The sequence below is a fragment of the Priceomyces carsonii genome, assembly GCF_900007245.1.
Source record: "Priceomyces carsonii strain CBS4050 genome assembly, scaffold: Debaryomyces_carsonii_scaffold_6, whole genome shotgun sequence".
In the NCBI taxonomy this organism is placed as follows: Eukaryota; Fungi; Ascomycota; class Pichiomycetes; order Serinales; family Debaryomycetaceae; genus Priceomyces; species Priceomyces carsonii.
Genome location: NW_026946679.1, coordinates 793312 through 816917, shown reverse-complemented (window position 1 = coordinate 816917; position 23606 = coordinate 793312). Strand labels below are relative to the sequence as shown.

General features: G+C 36.9%; 11 protein-coding genes across 11 annotated transcripts; 4 read left to right on the top strand and 7 right to left on the bottom strand.

The window, feature by feature from the left end:
* Position 1: 1 nt before the first annotated feature.
* Positions 2–2533, bottom strand: PRCAT00005478001 (serine/threonine protein kinase; the record flags this gene model as incomplete). The annotated part of the gene is made up of 1 exon (XM_062955555.1): positions 2–2533. One exon carries the CDS (start codon positions 2531–2533, stop codon positions 2–4), a length of 2532 nt encoding a protein of 843 aa, XP_062812146.1.
* Positions 2534–2990: 457 nt separating this feature from the next.
* PRCAT00005477001 (RNA methylation protein) lies at positions 2991–3380 on the bottom strand (the record flags this gene model as incomplete). Its single annotated transcript, XM_062955553.1, has 1 exon — positions 2991–3380. The coding sequence occupies one exon, from the start codon at positions 3378–3380 to the stop codon at positions 2991–2993; it is 390 nt and encodes a 129-aa protein (XP_062812145.1).
* A 245-nt stretch (positions 3381–3625) lies between these two features.
* PRCAT00005476001 (uncharacterized protein) lies at positions 3626–5665 on the bottom strand (the record flags this gene model as incomplete). Its single annotated transcript, XM_062955552.1, has 1 exon — positions 3626–5665. One exon carries the CDS (start codon positions 5663–5665, stop codon positions 3626–3628), a length of 2040 nt encoding a protein of 679 aa, XP_062812144.1.
* A 232-nt stretch (positions 5666–5897) lies between these two features.
* Positions 5898–6596, top strand: PRCAT00005475001 (uncharacterized protein; the record flags this gene model as incomplete). Its single annotated transcript, XM_062955551.1, has 1 exon — positions 5898–6596. The coding sequence occupies one exon, from the start codon at positions 5898–5900 to the stop codon at positions 6594–6596; it is 699 nt and encodes a 232-aa protein (XP_062812143.1).
* A 310-nt stretch (positions 6597–6906) lies between these two features.
* Positions 6907–9990, top strand: INP51 (phosphoinositide 5-phosphatase; the record flags this gene model as incomplete). Its single annotated transcript, XM_062955550.1, has 1 exon — positions 6907–9990. The coding sequence occupies one exon, from the start codon at positions 6907–6909 to the stop codon at positions 9988–9990; it is 3084 nt and encodes a 1027-aa protein (XP_062812142.1).
* A 473-nt stretch (positions 9991–10463) lies between these two features.
* Positions 10464–12182, bottom strand: LEU42 (Leu42p; the record flags this gene model as incomplete). Its single annotated transcript, XM_062955549.1, has 1 exon — positions 10464–12182. One exon carries the CDS (start codon positions 12180–12182, stop codon positions 10464–10466), a length of 1719 nt encoding a protein of 572 aa, XP_062812141.1.
* Positions 12183–14064: 1882 nt separating this feature from the next.
* On the top strand, positions 14065–15576 carry GIT1 (Git1p; the record flags this gene model as incomplete). The annotated part of the gene is made up of 1 exon (XM_062955548.1): positions 14065–15576. One exon carries the CDS (start codon positions 14065–14067, stop codon positions 15574–15576), a length of 1512 nt encoding a protein of 503 aa, XP_062812140.1.
* Positions 15577–15912: 336 nt separating this feature from the next.
* On the bottom strand, positions 15913–16314 carry PRCAT00005471001 (uncharacterized protein; the record flags this gene model as incomplete). Its single annotated transcript, XM_062955547.1, has 1 exon — positions 15913–16314. The coding sequence occupies one exon, from the start codon at positions 16312–16314 to the stop codon at positions 15913–15915; it is 402 nt and encodes a 133-aa protein (XP_062812139.1).
* A 361-nt stretch (positions 16315–16675) lies between these two features.
* APL4 (Apl4p) lies at positions 16676–19111 on the bottom strand (the record flags this gene model as incomplete). Its single annotated transcript, XM_062955546.1, has 1 exon — positions 16676–19111. The coding sequence occupies one exon, from the start codon at positions 19109–19111 to the stop codon at positions 16676–16678; it is 2436 nt and encodes an 811-aa protein (XP_062812138.1).
* A 259-nt stretch (positions 19112–19370) lies between these two features.
* PRCAT00005469001 (uncharacterized protein) lies at positions 19371–20309 on the top strand (the record flags this gene model as incomplete). Its single annotated transcript, XM_062955545.1, has 1 exon — positions 19371–20309. The coding sequence occupies one exon, from the start codon at positions 19371–19373 to the stop codon at positions 20307–20309; it is 939 nt and encodes a 312-aa protein (XP_062812137.1).
* A 60-nt stretch (positions 20310–20369) lies between these two features.
* PRCAT00005468001 (uncharacterized protein) lies at positions 20370–22601 on the bottom strand (the record flags this gene model as incomplete). Its single annotated transcript, XM_062955544.1, has 1 exon — positions 20370–22601. One exon carries the CDS (start codon positions 22599–22601, stop codon positions 20370–20372), a length of 2232 nt encoding a protein of 743 aa, XP_062812136.1.
* Between the last annotated feature and the right edge of the window lie 1005 nt (positions 22602–23606).

Genomic DNA, 23606 nt, shown 5'->3' with positions numbered 1-23606 from the left:
GTTATCTTTTTAAAAAGCTCTTTTGTTTATGCGTTGAAGAACCATTGTTCGTCATAGTATAAGAAACACTGGTGTAGATAGAGTTGTCGGCACTGTATATCATAGACTGATCATTAGATGGACATGAATCTTCGTTGTAATGTAGCGTGACTGAACTGAAACTAGCAAAAGGGTCAATACCATCTACTTTCTTGGGCTGGTCATTCGAGGGAGTTGTTGTAGTGGCAGATTGGAGGTCATCGCTTTCTGTTCCAACGTGTCTTTCTTGCTTTTGAGCCTTTTTAAGGACAGGAATCATCGGTGGCTTTTGGTGCCTTAATAATGCCCACTGTGTATTCTTAAAAAATGCATGGTTTTTTATATCTGAAGCTCCTGTTTTCGAGCCTAATCTTTTGGCTTCGTCCTTTATCAATAATTTCTTAATCAAATTTTTACATTGGGATGTCACTGGTTGAGAGTCCGGAAATTTTAAATCCTTCTTCAAAATGTTGGCAAACGTTTTTTTCCTATCTTTTCCTTTGAAAGGAGTAGTTCCATACAACATTTCGAATATAAAGATACCTAATGTCCACCAATCCACCGCACTCGTATGCCCTTTACCTCTTATTACTTCAGGAGCAATATATTCTTCCGTCCCAACGAATGAATTAGTTCTGAAACCATCGATACAAACCTTTGTATCAAGCGTCGGCCCATTACCGCCTGCTGCTAATCCATGTGTAGATCTGTTGAAAAAAATCTCGGGGTTTTTGTTACTTTCAGACTGTTTTGACAAATCGAAATCGCTCAACATAATATGTCCTGATTGATGCAATAGTATATTTTCCGGCTTTAAATCTCTATATATGAATCCCATCATATGCAAATATTCCAAAGCAGCAGTCACCTCAGCTGCATAGAACTTTGCATCAGTTTCTGAAATTGATCTTGTCTCTCTAGTTTGTAGAGCTCTGAAGAACTCACCGCCCATACAATATTCCATGCAAAGAAATAAATAGTCATTTGATTGAAATGAATGATACAAGGTCACAATGAAGGGATGATTGCTTGTAGCTAAAATTTCCTGCTCCGCTAATGCTCTCTTTATCTTGTTTCTTTCGATCATTTCTTTCTTGTTCAAAACCTTCATTGCGTACAATTTATTCGAAATTTTTTCCTTTACTAAATATACCTTACCAACATCTCCTTTTCCCAAAAGTCTCATTTTATCAAAGCATGTTTCATCGACCTGAGCATCCAATATTTTAGTAGAAGCATTAGAGTACATCCTTCCTTGAGTATTTGTCCTTGGTCTACTTGTTATCTTCAATTCACCAATATGCTCATTTAAGTCAAATTCACGCGGTTCATTACTCACACTGGCTACTTGCGACAGACCAAGCTTCGTACCTGAGTCATTTAAAAGCATATGGACCAACGGAGCAGATGCAACCCTTCTTATAGTCCTCTGTAGCGGTGACGGAGGTGGTCGAATAAGATTTTGCTGTGAGCTCTCTAAGTCGACCTTTGGTGGCTCCAAGCTCCCTTTCTTAAAATCACCAGGAGATGTAGATTTGGATATACGGGGGGAGTATGTATTTTCTTCCTCGATAATTTCGTTCTCTGAGATAGATTCATCACTACTAGAAAACTTGCTGTAGCATGCTCTTGGAGGCTTCAACGATGCGTTTTCATTAAAAGAAAGAACCGAATCATTGTGACGCAAGGAAACTGATAATTCATCATTTGCAGAAACGTTATTTTGTAAGTGATCACCTTTGAAATGAGGAGGTAAACCTTGGTGAGCAAAATATAAATTGGATGAAACAACCGGACTATCATTTGTGACTTGCTGTGCCGTAATCTTCGGTATGTTTGACCTTCCGGAATACTTTGGAGTTTTTTGAGGGGAGCCTGGGGTAGTATTCATGTTCGATCTAATATTTATAGGACTAGATACAGACCGCTTTCTTCCCAATAGAAATTTCATCTTTGGATTTTGCTCTTGCTTGGGCGTGGTGGTAGCACTTTTGTTTGCATCATCTTGCGAAGGCTTCTTCAGAGTAGTCGTATTACTCTCTTCTTTGATGGGTTCACTTAATGGTGTGGGTAAAGTGGTGGAACCATCGACGTTGGAGAGATCCAACGAATTAGGTCTAGGACTAGGCGAAAATCTGAACAAGTTCTTCAATTTAGCCAATCCTGGCAGTCTTTTATTCTCATCAGGATACTCTTCTTCCTTTGATACAGAATCACCTATATGAGAGTCAGAATCTTTATTATTGAAAAACAATCTCGAAAAGGACAACGATCTAGAATGTGCTCTACCACCAACGCTAGCCCCAGCCCCATTCCCATTGTTTCTACTATTTTTTGTTCCATCAGCGCTTCCGTAGCCTAATTCATTGTCTCTATGTTCAAATTTAGGTGGTGGCATCAACTTCTCCAGCATATCACTTTTTTCCAGAGAGCGATTGACTTCATTCAAATTATCAGTAGAGTCATTGGCTGAGTTGTTATTGATATGGAATACAGAACTATAAGCACTTACCATACCAGAATACTATTGCCTAGTGATTATTTCTAATATTCCCTAAGAAACATGCGATCTTTGCTTGCTCTGCAGTTGTTGAAATCAAGTGGGGCCCTATTTTGGTCTTCCGAATTTATAGGAGATCAACAAAAGAAATGATAAACGACCGCAAACGAATTTCTAATTTCTTTCAAAATCCCAGTTCTTTGGTTAAGTAAACTTCTGAAACCTACTTATTTTTGACGTGTAATTGATCTTATACGTAATCCTTTATCTCGTTTGGTTGAATGTCGGTTTCAGTCACGTAGTCAGCTTACAATATCGTTGTCAAATGTCTCGAAGAGCAACAAACACGTGAGAATGAGAAACTATAAAGAACTTAATAATAGCTTAAATAAGAACACTATATAAAGCATACTAGTTCAACAATAAGTATAAGTATAAGTATTTAATATGAGTATAAGTATATAATAAGTGTCTAACATAGATGTGGAGGAAGGAGAAAGTTGGGAATCGAGTTTTTAACGTAGTATATATGCCCACAGTTGCGACAAGTCATTTTTCCTTCTATTATTTGAGTCTCGACTAAGAGGCTGTGTAAATCTTTCAAGATAGGTTGGTCATCCTCCATGATGGGATCCAATCCTTCGGGTTTCGACGTAGGCAAACTGGTATGACCCAAATCGTTTGCGACTTTGAGTACAGCGTCCCATTCTAGACGTTCTAGCATATGACTGATAAACTCGGGGTTATATTCTTGCTCCTCTTGTACCAACTGGCATTCGCTGTATTGTAAAGGAAAGGACTCTACCAGCGAATCGCAGGATTTAACAGCACATTTGACGAAGTTAGTTGTTAAAAATTTCATAGCGCTTCAAAGAAATAGTATACAGCTATAGCACTTCCTATATTATGAACATAAAACCAGACAAAGCACTAGATTAAGGACCACAGTAAATATTGACCTATACTCGTATTTGTACCACTATATATCCCTAAAACTTCTTGTAGGAGTTTTTATTGAATATTCTTACTGGAGATGCCTTGATTTAAAAATCTACATGGGGACGACTCAAGATGCTTATCACGTGATATTTTCTACGTGAATACTATTTACAAAAGTTTCTTATCACTAGCTGGGTTAGCTGTGAAATAGAACTGATCCTTCGCTTCCGAGGAATATGCATTAGTTTCATTTTGGTTTCTTTCTGGAGGTGAGTCTATTAGTTTAGGGTGAGTATTTTTGAAATCTAAAAATTTATCATATGCAACAAGTTTCCCATCCAAACCAAGAACAGACATCGCGTCGTAGATTTCGGAAATCAATGCCATATCAATCAATGAACTATCTTCCGCTAACGTGAACCGCTCATCTACCTCGTCTTTACAATTTCTCAAATGCACTTTGATAGCATCTATATGAGGGGCACTAACTTCAAGAGAACGATTTAGATAAGAATCTAAGTGTGGAGTTAGCCACATAAGCCTGCCAATATCGTCTGATTCTCTTGAAGCTCGTAACAATATTTTGAATAGATTTTTATCAAATATAATTGATGATAGCTCATCTGGAGGCAACACTTTGGCTATAATTAAAGGTGGGTCTATACCTTTCAAGAAAATGGAAGGATTACCTCCCAAACTCAATGCTATCTGAATTTCGTCATCATTTTTCACAGAATTCACAATTAATTTATCGACTAAAGCATCGATATACTTGTATGCATGTAATGAAATACATGCTTCAATAGCAGAATATATTGACTCCCTTGAAACAAAAATTTCTCTATCTGTTTTAAATATTATGGTTTTGAAAGTCATCGTCAGGTTTCTCGAAAACCTTGATTTCGAAATGACCTTAGAAAGATTAGACCTGTCTAAGACGGCCACATAATCCATCACCTCGTTCAATCGGTAGAATGCTAATAACTTCACGAGAGTAGTGACATCACCTCTCGGAACTTGGAATTTGATAAATGATTCAAGAAGTCCAGGATCAGATTCTACAAGATCTTGAAAATGTTCCGCTACTCTCTGAGGCCTCAAAGCTTTAGTCAAAGGGGTCCCCAAGATAGATCCTTTGTATTTAACAGGGGCAATACTATCATACACTATTGTTTGGTAACTGAGTAGACCCATTTCACCTAATTTATCCAATAAATATTTGAATATGCTGACTGAGGGAGTATATTTAGAGCATGTTATAATGACTTTTGATAGATCTAATGCAAGTTCGAGATGACCAAGATCATTGTTCGCTTTATACTTCTCGAAGCAATTATCGAATCCCTTTATGTAATCTGAATTGTTGACTTCAGGACTCTGAAATTTAATGGGATACCATGATTTGACGAATTTTATTGTGTCAGACTCATCATAGTTTAGATGTTGTGAAGTTTTAAAGTAACAGAAAAAGTACCTCAACATTTCTAAAGAATTGAAATGATCGGAACTTTTAAAATCACTAATCAACAGTTCAACACCGATTTTATCCAAGCCTTTGACAAAATCATCTAGAGATTTCGGTGTTCCTTCTTTTATATCATATAGTTTAATCAATAGTTGAAAAGTTTCAGTCCAATCATTTGTAGACCTTACGCTACTCATTAGTGAACGAGTGAATAAAAATGAATCGAACTTTGCCTCATTCGTTAAAACCTTTCTTAGGTTGAGTTCTACTATGACTGAATTTATAAAATATGTGCATATCATCATCATGCTATTTTCGAGCTCAGTATTTGTGTATGATAGTCCCCCTAGAGTGTCACTTAAGCTGTCATACGTAGAAACTCTAGGGTCTTCTTCGTGAGCAAGGTTATGCCAATTATTTTTCTTTTCTTTGAATAATTCACTCATAGTTGAAGAATCTTTAAGAAGCTCAGCCATCTTATCTCGTTGATTGACAAAGTTTTTAGCTAAACTTATGTTTGTTTCAGCTTTCTCGGAATAAGCCTCTTGTATTTTTTTAGAACGCAGAGACTTTCTTTCCTTCCAGTCGTCACTTCCGACTTTAAACACAGAGAACTTACTATTACTGTGTCTCACATTATCTGGTTCCTCCAACCTTCTAGAGTTGTAAAACCTTGGGGAGAAGGGAAATTTTAGATTACAGTAAAGAATTCGATTTTTCTTACTTATATGCAAAGTTATCATTTCTTGAGAGCCTCTGAACCAGGTTCTTCTTTCTCTTTCACCCTAAACCCTATGTATAGAGTATCAATACTTTACGTTTTCTATCTAGAATTTACATATATAAATTGGAGCCATATCTTGGATCACATGATTATCAGCTGACTCCAAAATGCATCGGACGAAACTGCCACAACATCAAAACTGAGAGCATACTCGAGATTTTCAGATTATAAGAGAAATATACAGATTAGCTATGAAGATCTTCACATTGCTTACCATTGCTTCCACTGCGCTCTTAGGCGCCTCGGCAATTGTGCCCGATAGTAAAACTCAAGTTAAATTTTTTGTTGACTACAGAATCAAAGAACTTCCCGAAATCACCAATCACGATGTGGCTCAATTAACTAACGGTGAACAGACCTCATTGGAATTTAATGTTTCTAATAACGATGATGTTGACATATCTGTTGTGGGAGTTGGTGGATCTTTCCGCGATCCTACGAATTCTGAGGTTAAGACGAACTTAACATCAGCAGCAGTTACCCCAATCACTTTGAAACCTGGAGAATCGGGTACGTTTGAGCAGGTTATCAACGTGAATTTGATTCCAAGTAGTTATATCTTATCTCCAATGGTTTACATTGCCATCAATGAAGAATTGAGGCAAGTACAAGCTAGGGGCCAACTAACCACTGTGGAAGATCAACCAGTCTCATTGTTGAATCCACAATTATTATTTTTGGAGTTTGTCTTATTAGCAACACTTGGTGGTGTGCTCTATGTTGTTTACAGCTTATGGGGTCGTAGCTACCTCGAAGGTAATGTGATTCCTTCATCAAAATCTAAAAAGACTTCTTCAAAGCCTACGGCAACAACAACTGCTAGGCCACTCGACGAGAGCTGGGTCCCGGAATCACACTTAAAGAAGAACAAATCCAGGAAGGCATATTGAATGGTCTACTAATCCTCTGCAATTAGAAAAGGAAATGGAAAATCTACTTTTGCTTTGAAATATAAAGCTTGGTTCTGTAACTTTTGTAATAATAATTAAAGCATTGGAGTTTAATAAGCTTAAGCTTGAATCTTTTCTATTCTACATGACTTTTGTATAGCTCTATTTTTAAACACCTATCAATAAAGAGAGTCGTTTCTATTTATAATTTGGTCCGACACGAATTTTATTAACACAAACTACTGATAACTGGTACAAGTAAGCATAGATAAAAGGTACCCAAGAAAGGTGCAAGAGGTAGGATATAGAGATGAAGCTATACCTCAATGAGAATCCTAGAACTTTCTTCATTACTAGCAATAATCACGTACTTATTTTAAGGCACCCATTTCCTCAGTACAAGAACGGAAGCTCCCATCAGCATGCAAAGAACGCAGATGGAGATGGTTCAAAGTCCGGTAGTGGCAACCAGCTGTCAAATGACGTTATAGTGGAATTTATGAGTATGGATACAGTGGATCCAACAAAGTACAGGGATATCACTCCGACTATTACTAGACAAAACAAACAATTCCTTGGTTTCTTAGGGTTGCTAAATGTAAAAAGTAATATATATCTAGGCTTCGTGACAAGGGAAGTCTCAATTGCATCACCTAAGACCGGGGAAATGGTCAAAAAGATTACAGAGGTTGATTTTTACTGTTTGAATAATGACGAGTATGACTATTTGCTTAATAGAACTTTTCAAGACGAGAACCTTACATCGCCATCACTGGCTTATCCTCAAATTCATCATCACCATAATCCGCAGGAGAAGGAGCGGGGACATACGCCAGCTTCTTCAGTGAAAAAGCTTCTTTCTCTGGGAACTTTTTTTTATTCTAGAGACTTTGACATTTGTTCGAATATTCAAGAGAGAGGATTTAACAAGCCTCAAGGCTTTTTGCTAGTAGCTGATTTGCCTTATTTCAAAAGATTTTTATGGAATGGGTACATGAACTCAGAAATCATAGAATTTAGAAATAGACTATCACCCAAGGAGAGATTCCAATTTGACAAATGTGGGTTTTTGGTCACAATAACGAGAGGATATGCAAAAACAGTGAATACCACTGTTGGAGATGAAGAAGCTATGCTTTCTCTTATTTCCAAGCAATCATGCATTAAAAGTGGGCCTCTTTTTGGATGCTGGGGTTGTGACGATAATGGAGCTGTTTCAAATTTTGTTGAGACTGAAATAATCGTTTACACTGAAAAATACTGCTTCTCATATATTATAATACGAGGAAACGTTCCTATTCATTGGGAGCTAGAAAACCATTTTTCAAAGTCCAAAATTATATCAAAGAAGCACAAGACGGTGGTATTTTCGAGATCATTTGAAGCGTCTCAGCATGCATTCACACGCCATTTTGACAGGCTTGTAAATCAATTCGGTGATGTTCATATCATAGATTCTTTATCTCAGGATTACAAGTCTTACAAAGGGCAATTGAATGTGAAGTTTAAAGAGCATATCGAATATTTCAATAGAAAAAAGAAAGAAGTGGCAAAGTACAATGAAGAACTAGGAGCTTTAACGAGTTATAAGTTGTTATCTACCGATATGCCTATATCTACATCCGTAATGAAGAAGCTAGGATATACTGCTGCCCAGCCTTATGACCTTATTCCATTGTTAGTTGACTCTGTAATCGACTATAGTGCAACGTTTTATGATTGTGGGAAAAAATCGTTCACTGGAAAACAACTCGGAGTATTCAGAGTCACATCATTTGATTCCCTTGACAAAGCCAATTTTATTTCCAAAGTCATTACTCAACTAGTAATCGAATTAGCGTTTAGAGACATTGGAATTCAAGTCAATCATGAACTTTTCACGAAACATGCTAAACTTTGGGAAGAAAATGAAGAGTTTATATCGAAGATAACCATTAATTTTGTTTCCAACTCAGCTAAATTACAAGCCTCGAGTACCGCAAGTAAAAACTTATCGTCTTTGTTGCCCAAGAAATATTTAAGTGGAGTTGTTGATACTAAGCCGAATGAGACTGCTATGTTAAAACTACTTGGAAGATTGCAAGATCAGGAAAGTATCAGCTTGCATAATCCGATGCATAGCTATGTTATGCATGAACTTGAAAAAAGATCGAAAGAATTCAGCTCGGCTAAGGATATTTCAATATTTGCAGGAACCTTTAACGTAAATGGATCATGTTATAACGGAAGCATCAAAGAATGGTTGTTTCCACACCTAAAAGATATAGCCGAAGCCTATGAATTGGTTGTCATTGGAATACAAGAGATCGTAGAACTTAATGCAACACAGATGGTAAATACTGACTCTGCTAATCGATATTTCTGGGAAGAGAAGTTGCGTAATTCATTAAATGAATTGAACATGTCTGGCAAAAGATATGCCTCCCTATGGACTGGTCAAATTGGGGGTATTGCGTTGTTCTTGTTTGTCCAAGAACAAGAATTGGAGAATATTTCCAATGTAGAGGGATCATATAAAAAGACTGGATTGGGAGGTATGAGTGCCAATAAAGGTGGAGTTGCGGTTAGATTTACTTACTCCAATACAGAATTATGTTTCATATCATCACATTTAGCAGCTGGATTGAGCAACGTTGATGAAAGACATCAAAACTATAAGACTCTAGTTAAAGGTTTAAAATTTTCTAAGAATAGAAGAATTAAGGATCATGACGCAGTAATATGGTTGGGTGATTTTAATTTTCGTATAGATTTACCTAACGAATTAGTTAAAGAACTAATTGAACGAAAAGATTTCGCAAAGTTGTTTGAGTCTGATCAATTGAATGTGCAAATGGCAAAGGGTGAAACGTTCCCATTTTTTGACGAGATGGAAATCCAGTTTCCACCGACTTATAAATTCGACAATGGAACCCAAACGTACGATACAAGTGAAAAACAAAGAATTCCTGCTTGGACTGATAGGATATTAAGTCTCTCAAGAAATAAGATCTTGAAGCAAATCCTATACAACTCAGCGCCCGAGGTGGTGTTTTCAGACCACAGACCCGTCTATGGAATTTTCATGTGCTCGGTGAACATTGTAAACGAAAATATGAAAGAGAGATTACTCAATGGTTTGTACGAAAGTTATAGAAAAACATTTGGCAATGATATTTTTTTCACAAAACAAAACTTATCATTTTTACTTAACAACAACAAGGCACTCCCAGCACCAAGTTCTGAAATCCACAAATGGTGGCTTGAAGGAGGTAAAGCAGCAAAAATAGATATTCCAAAGTTAAACAAAACAGAAGGAGAATCATACGTGATCAATCCTAAGTTGCCCGCTAATCCATTTGAAGTTACAGATCAACCAGAATTTCTCTCAAAGAGCAGCTTGCTTAAATTATGAATTTATTTATATTTATAGACATGAATAGCCGTGCTATTTCCTTCCTAGTAGATTGATCTCATTTTGTATCTTCCTTTTTCTTCTCTTCCGCCTCCTTCAAAATGGTCTCCATTTTGTTATCTAACAGCTCTAGCATTTCTTCTAATTTTTCAGCATGTTTTTCAGCTTCGTGTATTTGTTTATATGCATCGGAAATACTGATGCTTTCGCTTTCTTGAGTCATCTGAACAAGTTGGTTTCAGACCGATACAATAATAGAATAAAGTTCCTTTATTTTCTCTCAAAACTGAAATAAGTTCACTATTTGATAGTCCACTATATGAAGTACTATAATATAATGAAACTTCATAAAACACATTAGACAAAAACTATATAAGTAGTGATTATTTAAAGACATTGGCAGTTTTATTAAGCTACGTTAGCGCAATTTATTTTCTTTTCAGTAAGAAAGCAAAATATTTATCGTTTATAAACTATTTTGAGCTATCTCTGTGTAAGGAGTTTAGGATAGACAATAAAGATAAAAATGATGCTTGCGACACATCTTCGTGGATACCAACTCCCCATTGAGTTGAGCCTGTAGGTGTTTGTACCTCAATATATGTTGCAGCTTTTGCATTCGTATCCTTGCCTAAAGAATGTTCATGATAATTTTTGACCACAAGGTCCATTTTAAGGTCCTCTTTCAAAGCATCTATAAATGCCGAGATAGGACCATTACCTTTACCGCTTATTTTAGTTGCCTTGTCATTGATTTGAAGTTCAACTTCAATAGTTCTGACACCTTTCTGAGTGCTTGAAAGAGAGTAGTCAATCAAAGAATACCTTTGGTGAATGGCATTCTCGTAATTAATAAAATATTCCTTCTTAAACAAATCACACAATTCTGCATTGGTAAGTTCCCTTGACTTCAACTCTGCTTGCTTCTGGACAACCTTAGAAAATGCAACTTGCAAGCCCCTAGGTAAATCTAATTCTAAATTTCTCAATATAACCCAAGCAGAACCACCCTTACCAGATTGCGAGTTCACTCTGATAATAGCTTCGTAGGTTCTGCCTATATCTTGAGGATCCAATGGTAAATATGGCAACTTCCAATTAATATTTTTACCGCCAGAGTTCTTAAGTTTCTTGTCATAAGTAACAAAACCTTTCTTTATTGCATCCTGATGCGAGCCTGAGAAAGCACATACAACCAATGATCCTCCATAAGGTGTTCTTGCGTGAACAGGGATCTTATTGCATCTTTCAACAATATCAATCACAGATGTTATATCTGAGAAATCTAAATAAGGAGAAACACCTTGAGTGTACAAATTAAGAGCTAGCGTCACCAAATCGACATTACCAGTCCTTTCTCCATTTCCGAATAAACAGCCTTCAATTCTGTCAGCACCAGCCATTTGCCCTAACTCTGCAGCAGCAACAGCACATCCCCTATCGTTATGAGGGTGTAATGAAATACATACCGTATCTCTTTTTGATATATGAGTAGCAAAATATTCGATTTGATCAGCATAAACGTTTGGAGTGGCCATTTCAACGGTTGCTGGCAAATTTATAATAATAGGCTTGTCACTGGATGGTTCCCAAGCTTCTTTTACAGCTTCACAAATCTGTACAGAAAATTCCAAATCTGTATCAGAAAAAGTCTCAGGGGAAAATTCAAAGTCCCAAATAGTTCCGCTTTGAGATGGATCATCTTTGGTAAGTGATCTGACTAACTTCGTGCATTTTACGGCTAAGTCTAATGATTGCTCCTTGGTCATTCCAAACACAACATTCCTGAAGCATTCAGAAACAGCTAAGTATATGTGTATAGTAGCTCTCTTTGCTCCTTTCATCGATTCCACAGTTCTCCTGATCAAATCTTCCCTACAGGGACTCAAGACTTGGATCGAAACATCATCGGGAGCCGTCTCGACGGCGTATCTGGTAAAATCAAAGTCTACTTGAGATGCGGAGGGAAAAGCTACTTCAATCTCCTTAAATCCTACTTCGACGAGCTTTTTAAAGTAAATTTTCTTCTCGTCCATTGACATAGGATCGGGTAAAGACTGATTTCCATCTCTTAAATCAGTTGATAACCATCTGGGTGCCTTTGCGATGACCTCAGATGGCCACTTACGGTTAGGTAAGTTTATCGGTGGGAAAGGGGAGTATTTCTTTGATGGATCCTTGAGCATCGGCATTGTGATATTGATGCTTTAGGAATTGTAAATTATAATTGTAAATTATAAATAAAACTTATTGGTAAGAGTCAAATCTCAAGCAACTCAACTAAACTTGCTATTTTATTTGATAATTTTGAATGCAAACAATAGATTATAGCTGATGGCCGTAAATAGGAATATTATCAAGTTCCAAACTGTCTGTGATGGTACGATCTAAAATAGTTGTAATTGATTATTCAGAATTTCTCTTCTAATATATCATTGCACCGCATTTTCCCTGATGATCTGGTGACTCAGCTGAAAAATTTTGAGAAAAGACCGGTACCGGAATAACCGAAACCTGGGGAACCTTTACCGGCAGTAGCCGCTATCCCCATCGTCAAGCTCTCATTTTTGATGATTCTATTCATTAGACGTGAGTGTTAGATGGCAACTTCTAAAGAGCATTTCGCTAGAGATTTTCAAAAAAATTAGCGCCACATGGGGAAAGGAAAATCTGGCAGAAAGACTAACGTGGGACTGAATCAAGTTGCACAAGATCGAGATTAATGCACGTAATAGCTACACATGTAATTTGAAAGCCTTGTTAGCGACAACGTTTTCGATTCCTTTAATTAAATATAGGCTTATTACTGCAATGATTGATAATTCGATAAGCGAAAACGAGTCACAAAGGTATCCTAACAATAAGCCTTACGAATAAGGTCAGAGGAAGATCAATTATAGAGAAGAACAAGAGACACATGTGTTGCCTCCGCACACGATAAACAGTCAAAGGGGTAAATTCCTCGCTAATAGGATCGGCACTGACATTTAGTGGCAGCAAGGCAGAACACATTTCGTTATCTTCATAGCTAGAGCCCACATGGCCAAGGCCGGTCCCTGCGTCGGTTTTACAACCGTTATTGATCGCTGTAGTCTATTTTCTTGTATGATTTTCCTCTTTAATGGACGCAACCTCACATAGAATTGCTGTTGAGGACTATTCTTCCCTTTGAAATGAGAGAGGTGCATTCTCTCGAATGATAATGCGTGTTGTTGGAGTAGGCAATTTGCGACTTACTGGATTCTCTTTAGTCTCCAATTTCAAATCCGAATTTTTGCCCTTGATTAGGAATTCCTTGCTCGGAATCCGACCTCCAAAGAAATTTCTTTAATGTAATGCAATAGCATATTTTCCGCATTTAGACTGGCTCATGCTTGACGCGAGGCTCAATTCTGATAACCCACCCTCTCGCGGGCCTATTGTTCGACATCCTCGCATCAGTTCTCACAGAGTTCGAATGTTCTTGTATTACAAGGTGTTACTTGTATTACATGCCTTGTTTCTCATCCCTTGCTGCTTTTTAATATTCATTAGAGACCACGTTCGGTGCTTTGACAAGTTTGCCGCATCGTTTCGAACAATTTACTGTCTTTCGGGCAGCAAAAATTTATTTTAAACCTGTGAGTTAAGCGTTCACTCATTTGAGCATTGCAGACAATAAGATGCAAGAGTCACACGTGGAGACTTTAATCGTGATGAGATAATATAAATAGTCATAAGCTTGGAGAATAATAAGGCGATTCGATGTTGCTCCAATCAACCAGACGTTTCACTCAATTGGATAACTTGAGGTCAGCGAAGGGACAAAGCAAGATAATTTATATATAAATTATTGATATTATATATTCTGAGGAATCGCGACCCACTAATATTACTCTAGCTTCAATTGAAGACGAGGAACACATCGAAGAATAGTAAGTTTACTACTTCATAGAAAAGAGTTGGTTAAGACTCCAGATAGATTTAATAGGTTTTCAAAATACTTTTTCTGCTTCTTTAAGCAACTTCATTTAATTAATAATTCATTTTGCTGAAATTGCAGCCAAAGAAGTTAAACTTAAGACAAAATAAGAAATGAATTACGATTCAGAGGAAAAGAAGAATAATATCATTCAATCACAAACTCTCTCTTCAGATGAGATAGCAATTTCTAATCCAAAGAAATTCGTATATGATGGTGAAGCCAGGCAAAGAAGACTCGATGGCGGGGTAAAGCTCAGAGACGTGTTTATCATTCTTTGTGCCGGATTTGCACTCATATCTGATGGTTATCAAAATAACGTCATGACTATGTTAAACTCGGTATTCACTCAAAAGTATCCGAAAGAGTACACAGCTGATATGAAGACCAGTGTTTCTTATGCCTCTACAGTTGGTACCATATTTGGTCAAGTTGTAATTGGTTTCGCGGCTGACTACATGGGCAGAAAGTGGTCGATTATAGTTGCAACATTATTTTTAATTCTTGGAACCTGTATGTGTGCAGCATCTCACGGTAAGACCATCGATGGTATGCTTTGGATGTTAATTATTTCCAGAGGAGTCACAGGATTTGGTATCGGAGCTGAGTACCCATCATCTTCTGTATCTGCTAGCGAGGCTGCAAATGAGTCTGTCAAGAAAAGAGGGTTGGTTTTTGTTTTATGTACAAATTTCCCTTTGAGTATGGGAGGTCCAATTGCCTTATGTGTCTTTTTGATTGTATACCAAATTACATCTAACCTTGATGCAGTTTGGAGGACCATGTTTGCTATAGGTGCTTTTTTTCCATTATCCGTGTTTTACTTTAGATTGAAAATGGTTACATCTTTACTTTATAAAGAGTCTGCGATCGTCAAACAAAGGGCTCCATATCTCCTTACTATCAGATTTTACTGGAAAAGAATGATTGGTACTTGTGTCTCGTGGTTTCTTTACGATTTTGTAACGTTTCCAAATGGTGTTTTTTCAGCAGGTATTATCTCTAAAGTCATTAATGATACTTCTGACTTACAAAAAGTTGCGGAATGGAATCTCTTATTACTGTCAATAGCAATCCCAGGTGTGTTTGTTGGTGGGTTTTTAATGGATAGAATTGGTAGAAAGTATACACTTATGCTTGGTTTCGGTGGTTATATTGTATTTGGACTTATTGTTGGATGTGCATATGACAAGTTAAAGGCTATTGTACCCTTATTCATAATCTTCTATGGACTCATGCAGTCCTCTGGTAACATGGGTCCTGGTAATTGTATGGGTTTAGTTTCTGCTGAGAGTTTTGCATCACCTGTCAGAGGAACATTATACGGGCTCTCTGCAGCAATTGGTAAAGTCGGTGCAGTCGTTGGCACAAAAACATTCACACCAATTCAAACAAATTTGGGAGATAGATGGACTTTTATCATTGCAGCCATTTGTGGACTTGCGGGTATCACTGTCGCTTATTTCTTCGTTCCCCATTTGAAAGAGGGCGATCTTCTCGAACAAGATATTTTATATAAGAATTACTTAGTTGAGCATGGCTGGAAGGGCCATTTTGGTTTAGAGAAGACTACCGATGATGACCTCGAGAGCGACACTGTTGATGACTTCGAATCCAAGAAGTAGTGTTTTATAGGAGAAATATAGCATAAAAACTTAAATCAGAGAACGTGTAATAGAATTAGAGCTTTTAAGATCTTGTAAATGTTTTTCATTGAGTATTTAGCTGAGATAGCTATTTAGGCATATTGCAAAATTAAAGACATACCAAAAGCCGAATTTGAATTGAAACCAAGAAAATGGCGGTCATACAGAAGCATTCATATATTATAAGTACTGTAATTGGAAGATTCCAAGTTTATTTGACAATTTTCTCTCGATTTTCATTGCAATTCTGACTTCGTCGAATACGACTTTAATATCCATCTATTTGGTGTCAGGAATTTGTGATTGACCAAGAGTTTACTCGTCGTCTTCATCTTCGTCATCGTCCTCATCTTCATCGTCATCATCCTCTTCTTCAGCTGCGAAGTTGTAACGAGCAAATGTCTGTGGAATAGTCGCTACCGCATTACCACCAAAAATACCTGCCTTGACGGCAGATGTGTCGTCAGGGAACGCATTGTTTACCTCATGACTGACGTAAATACACGCTGCTGGAAAAAGGTAAAAAAAGAAAACAATTGCACCTAAGGCTCCAATTGCTTTTGGTATTTGCGTACCGAAAGTTTTGAAGTAGTTTCCTGTTGGAAATGTTTTCTGAGAGCTTGTGGCCAAAAATCGACGGCTCAATGACTTTGTTGAGATATTAGATCTCAATACCTGAGATGGAGCTCTTGAATTGATCGTTTTGACTAAAAACATATTGAAGTCCTTCCTAGATTCAAATATTCAAAAATTGATAAAGAGAAGAATTTGTATTGCACTTGATTTGTTGGTTCGCTTTCTCGTGTTCAAAGCCGCACCCTTTTTGCTAAATAAATAATAAGTCGTTCAAAAGCTCAAAAACATGGTCAAAGAATATAAAGCTAGAATTTAGACGTTATATTTAGGTATCTAGGATTATAAATACATCTATCGCAAATGTAGGATCTGAACGATTCCTCTTTTCTTCTTTCTTAATTTTTTTTTCTTCCGATTGTTTTTTCATTCATTTCGTAGAGTAGTTAAAGTAAGCGAAATAAAGGAGAATATCTGTCTTAAATCTCATTTAGAGTGCTTATCATTATAGAGTCAGATCGAAACCAGAATAGTCAAATTGATCCTCTACATTGCGTCCATCAAGTAGGTATCTTGCACGAACTCTAAATTTGATCTTAGAATCCGGCTTTCCGACAACTTTTAGCGTCTGCTTGATGACTGAACCACTTGTGAGAGTATCACCACCCAGGTTAGAGGAAATAGTAAGCTTCTGAGACTTTGGTACTGCAATAAGCAATTGAAATTGAGTGATAGAGGAAGAAGTGACGGATCGGACTTCTGCTTCAATTATACCAATACCATTTCCGAAAGACACTGGGACTAGTAAGACGGAAATATTCCCATTCGAGAAAACTTCAATTGGCGAAGCTGACGACGAGAATGACGACGATTTTTGGCCATTGGATACTGGTTTTGGGGAGGAGGTAGGCTTCGTCGATGTAGCTTGCTTTGAAGATTCAGCTCCGTTAGAGCTTCCAAATATGTCCAATAATATGTCGCTTGAAGTTTGTGTTTGATTTGGATTTGGAATATCGTCCATCAAATCCAATAATAAATCGTCCGTATTTGAAATCATTCCCAGTGAATTATTTGTATTTCCAGACTTATTTTGCTTATGCGAACTAAATAAGGAGACGGACTCTCTATGCTTAATTTCTGGAGCCGGCATTTTTGCCAATAACCCTTTCTTCAAAGATAAGTCTTCATTGAATAGTTCTTGATATTCTACTGCTCTGACCTGTATTTCTAAGTTATTGTCGTGCGTCTTTGAATTGATTATCAACCTCAATTTTTCAATAGCTTCCGCTTTTTTCAATTTTATTGACAATTTTATAGCCGCAGTCAATATATACGTGACAAGTTGAATGGTTTCAATTTCTGAATAAGTGGAATTATTAATCAACTGATCTAGTAAATTTATGATTGCATCGTCTGTCACAGTTTGATGATTCTTTCCTTCATTCAATTCAATTTCAGTGTTTAAAATCAAGTCAGCATATTCACCTAAAGTCCAGACTGTTATTAAAGAAAGACCGAACTGAGTGGAATCCTCTAAGCAGGAAGCAAATAGTCTACTCATTATATGCCTCTTCAAGTCAAAGTTGCTACATTGTAGGATAAGAGCAAAAATATTGGACACAATGTCAGAAGTGATATGATTCCCTGCAAGTTTCAACATTCTAATGAGGGTGTCAAAATGCCATTTTTCATTTGGAGCATATCTACTTGCTGCAATAGTCAATTGAGATGTGACGTAAGTCTGCAAATCCTTATCGGTGCAAACTTCTAGGAATGATAGGATTTCTCTCGCAAGTACTCTGATATTCTGTTCGTTCAATATTGCAAAACTCAATTCTAGGGCTCTTCTCCTAATCGATACATCACCATCCGATAAACAATTCACAATAATAGTCCTTTGTCTCTGAACAGCCAATGGCTCAATGCTAACAACTGTCAATAGAGAATCGAGAGCAACATATCTTGTGTTATTATCCTTTGTAGATAAAAACTTACCTAATAAATTGACCCCCAAAATCCTTAAGGATTGATCAGACTCAATGGCAAAGATAGTTTTCACACACTCGTATAAGACAGCGTGAGCGGCATTTTTCCCACTTTCAATGTTAGATGCAACTTGAGTCAATATGTCGTTGATTTGGTCTAAATACTCTTGGGCTGATACCTTGTCTGATGCCAAAATCCTCAATGTTGACAATAAAGTAGCTTGTAAAAATGGATCACTAATACCTAGAACATCATAATCTGGTAAATATCCACTCGTAGAGATCCTTTTCAAATGACTGACTATCTTGGGAATTGTTTTGATTAAATTCGGTCGATTTTCCTCGTGGGCAAAGTACAATGCTTGTATTAACCTTAAGCACCCCAACAAGGGCCCTGCTTGCTTGTCTCCTAACAAAGTTGGTACCTTCGGCAAGAATATTTCAGATAATTCTGGATCTCTATCAATTAACTTAGCTGCCACTATACATGATTTTTTTCTTAAGAAGCTATTATTAGTTGTTATAATCTTGTCGACATTTCCATGGAGATCCCTAGCTAATTCAGGAGATGCGATGTTCCCAAGGCAAGTTAATGCTAAACTGACAACATAGGCATTGGGATGCTGCATATCGTTATCTAATGAGTTAGTTAATAACGTGAGTACTTCCTGATTCTCATCCAACAACAACATGGTGGCCAAGTATCCCAATCTTTTGTCCGCAAATCTCGGTGACGCCAACAACTTAAGGCATTCTACCTGACCAAAGTGAGTCTTTTCACCTATGATATATAAGTATAACAACTTGGATATGTTGATTCTTCTCTCAGTTTGATCGAAATTTGGATCTCTAAAGGCAGTCCTAATTGCAGCAGACTCCTTGCTAACCACAGCCTTTTCATCTGCAATTGTCTTTGCCTTCCTAACAGCCTTAATGAATGACTTCAAGGATCCCATTCTATTATTATATGTTTCTTGAATACTCTTTATTCTTTGAAAGTATTAATCGAATAGTAATGTTTTCGTGTTTTGGAGACCTTAGTACACAAATTTTGCACGACTTCAGTATCGATATTTCAATACAAAATAGTAGCCCGAGAGGAAGGAACGTAAGAAACAAAGTTACCATGAAAATTGTAAAAGCTTGGTTAAAGTCTTTCCCATAAATAAGATAGCATTGCGAGATATCATTGTACTTTAAATTATAGAATAGGAGATGAACCTAGAACCCTCAACGACTGCTAAAGTAGAAATAGAAACGACTAAGGGCTCTATTGAAATAGAATTATGGGCTAAGGAGATTCCAAATACTTGTAAGATATTTATACAAAACTGCTTGAACAAGAAGTATGTGGGAGAGGTGTTTGGTAAAGTAGAAAAGGATTTTTTGATACAGACTACCTCCACAGAAAAACCTGATTATGGGCTAGAAGACGAATTTCATTCAAGAATTAGATTTAATAGACGTTTTTTAATTGTTGCTGTTAAGCAAGATAAAGACAGACGCAATGGAAACAGCGTTGATAGCTTCTTCATAACTTTAAGAGAAGCCAAGGAGCTTAATAATAAATACATTGTGTTTGGGAAGGTTGTGGGAAATTCTCATTATACAGCAGTTAAAATAAATAACGGCGAGCTTAATGGCGATAAGCCTGTTTACCCTGCGAGAATAACTGATATCAATGTTCATGAAAAGTTTTTTGAAGATATATCAGAACCAACAATAATCGAAGAACCTATAAGGAAGAAGCGAAAGAAGAAGACCTCGACAGTAAAACTATCGTATGATTTCGAGGAAGACGATTCGATTGGTAACTTCAAAATGAGATCAGCTCACGATGTACTAAACGATAAGAAGTTATCAAATAAATTATTTGTTAAATCAGAAGTTAAAGAGACACAGGCTTCTACTATTGGAGAAATAAAGGAACAAGAACTGATGGGTTATCACGACCGATCGGAAGGGCCAGAGGATATAGAAGCATCAAGCACTCAACCTCTGCGAAATAAACAGTTACTGGCTAAACAAGATTCCAAAGAAATGAGAGGTAACTGCCGAGATGAGCTTTCTGATTATGATCCAAACTTGGATTTGTCTTCGGAAGAGTCGTTTGATCTAGAGGCATTCCATAAACATAAGTTTACGGGGAAATAGATATATAAATACATTAGCATTCAAAAAAACTTTTATTCTCTCACTTTCGATATATGAAACCTACCCAGTTGCGCATGTAAAACCAGGAAGATCACTATGGTCTTTACGTAATCTCTTGAGATCGTCTAAGTTTATGTCCTTGATATCATCTTGCAACCAAGGATGTTTCAACAACGAATGACTGTCAAATCTATCTTCTAAGTTATACTTTAAACATTTCAAAATCAAATCTGTTATCAATATCACTTCATCGCTATCTTTCTCAAATTTATACTTCTCGACTAACACATCTTGTAAACTCCAAAACTTCAATCTATCTATATTTTTCAAAGACACTTCCTTTGAATGTGGATCTACGACGAAATACTTCGAAGCAAGATCACAATCCTTCAAATACTCCTTAGAAGGAAATTCGCCTAATAATTCTATAATCTGTGCCAAGTGGTCATCATCTTTGTCAAAATCCTTCCCTTCATGAGGGTCGAATAAAAAGTCCCCCGTGATTAATTCAAATATTATACATCCGATCGACCACAAATCAGTAGACGATCCCCATTGTTTGTATTTTAATATAATTTCTGGAGACCTGTACTGTCTGGTTTGAATTTGATCAGTGAAATGAAATTTTGTAAATGTTGCATTTCCCAAGTCTGCAATTTTTATTGAAAGAGTGTCATTACTGTCATGACCGTTTTTTTTGGTCACAGCTTGCTTCTGATTCTCTTGAAATATGTCTTTATTGAAAGAAACCAATTCTAGAGGCTTTGAAGCTCTTATGGGTGACTCGTTCAAAAAAGAGTTTTTCGATCTCTGATACGAGCCATTTGAATATGACGATGTCATTGATGCCTTTCTCGAGGCCGTAGAGGATTCTTTTCGTCCTTTATTTTTGGACTTTGAAACCTTGCTATTTTCTACTGATTTTAATATCTTATCAATGTCATTAATTTGAACCAAAATATTTTCAGGTTTTAAATCCGTGTGAATAACTCCACAATGATGCATATAGTCTACGGCAACTAGAAGTTGTTTCACGGTTTGCTTGACTAAATGCAAAGGTAAACCGCCACAATTCTTTGAGCCAGCGATCAGATCAATCAACATGTTTGAGTTTATTTCCCTTATTTTTTGATCAAGCGGAGTAGTGTTTGTCTTGGCCTTCAAGCCTAATGTCAACATGGATTTGGTATTTTTCTTTAAATTCTTTGGATCCCACTTAGCAAACTTGTTAGAAGAAGTAAAAAATGGGTTTTCGGATGGCGAAGCTTTTAATGATGAATAAAGCAGTTTGTACTTGTAAATTAAGTTCAAAGCACTTTCGCCCAAAAGCTCAAAAACCATGCAAATGTGATGACCGTTGGGGCCATTAACTTCAAAATTGTCAAGCAATCTCATTATTCTGTCATGTCCAGGGTGGCCAATTGGCTGGCCGTTTTTCATCCTGAAGCCCTTAAAATAATTTATCTCATTCAGTGATAAGTTTTCACCATATAGGAGCGGCTTGTTTAAAGTCTTTAAAATATTAGTTTCATCCTCTGTCGCTTCTAAGTAATGCTTATTTGATTTTACAAACTTTAGAGCAACATAAGATTCATTTTTAATTTCAGTGTCACTACCATTATCAGTGGGCAAAAAAGCTTCGTTGTACCTCACTTTTGCCAACCAGACTGTAGAGAAGTGACCCCAACCTAGCTTCCGTAACGTTATGTATTCAAGCCCTTGAATACTTTGAGAGAAATAAACTTCCCCTTTGCAAACAGGATGGTATCCCCCATAGGAATAGTCGTTTGCACTTTCCTCTAAATGAGGATTATAGTTTATGTCTGAATAAGTATCAGTTATGTAAGTTATCAAATCGTTTTCCTCATTACTAAGTTCGAGTTCAGAACCTTCGATGGGAAGAGTCTCCTCAAAATTTGAGTCTAGTTTGGATCGAATATCCAGCGTCATTTCGGAGTTTTGTAAAGAAATACATTCGGACGTGAAAGAAGTATATCTCTCTTCATTGTTAGAGAATCTAATAGGATCAGCCACTTGATCCGGCGCCTCAGATGATACTATGGTCCCCAGTTCTTGCTCTTGTGGAGAGACAGTTATAGATGGAGGCTCCACTCCAGATGAAGTCAAAATCTTTGTTGTTGCGTTCTCTTCATCGCCATCTTTGGAATCGACAAAAGAACATTCACCTGCGTTTTGAGATACCTTCGAGTTTCTTCGATTTAAAGGAAACTTTTTGAAAAGCCCACCTACGTTAAACTTCTTATCCACTTGCTTCCTATTGATTAACAACATCAGATGTGGCTTCGTAAATAGTTATAATACAATATGAGGTATCTTCCTGAACAATAAGCTATTCGAAACGAAAGAATAGAAACCAATCTGATCACACCAAGAATAAAAAATTAAAACAAGACGGAGGCGTGGGCCTTTTTCTAAATCTTGTCCTTCGGAATCTTCCACTTATGCCTGTTAGCCTAAGTGCAAATTTTAACAACCGAATGGATATTGAGTCTTAGGCAAAGTCACGATAGTATTAGTCGCAATAAAACAGCCCAAGTGTGGCACGAAGATGTGACTAAAATGAATAATGCCTTATTAGCAAATATTATACTTAGATTTTCTCTTAGTATCCCGGTACCTTAGCGGTAGGTTTCTGGTTCACAGAAATGGAATAATATCTTTAAGTAAGAACAATATCAATAAATATGTAACGCCGGGAAAGAATGTATAAATATAAATTTATATAAGACTGATGAGAAATAGCAAATCTTAATAATTGTGTCTGGTGTGGATCAATCGGCCGCGAAACTCATGCTCGCACAGAACCAGCGGAGAAAATCACGATCTGACCGGAAGCGAGATGCTTTGAAACATACGCGGACAAAGAACTATAAAGCCTTGCAAAGAAGTACAAAAAAGGCCAGAGAGTATGATTGGCCAAGATTCATCTACTAGTAACTTAAGAGAAATTAGCTATGATGTCTCAGTTCATTTTCTCACATAGTTACGGACATTAACTAAAAGACTTGCGATATTTTGATGAATTACTTTTCCGAAAGAATTGGCCAGGAAACCCACAACCGTCATCTAGCTTAAAAGCATCGGAAGCAACTCCTCTAAATCTATGTCTATTGATGTACCCCATAGAGAATGAATACTCAGTTACTGCATAGGAAAAAACCTCCAAGTTTCGTCCTACGGCATTTTCATCTTTACTGTTCTCCTCTATTACTAGCAAAGAATAGTAGTTCCCTGCATAGAGATAGAAGAGCTCACAGTTTTATGATGTACTCCACT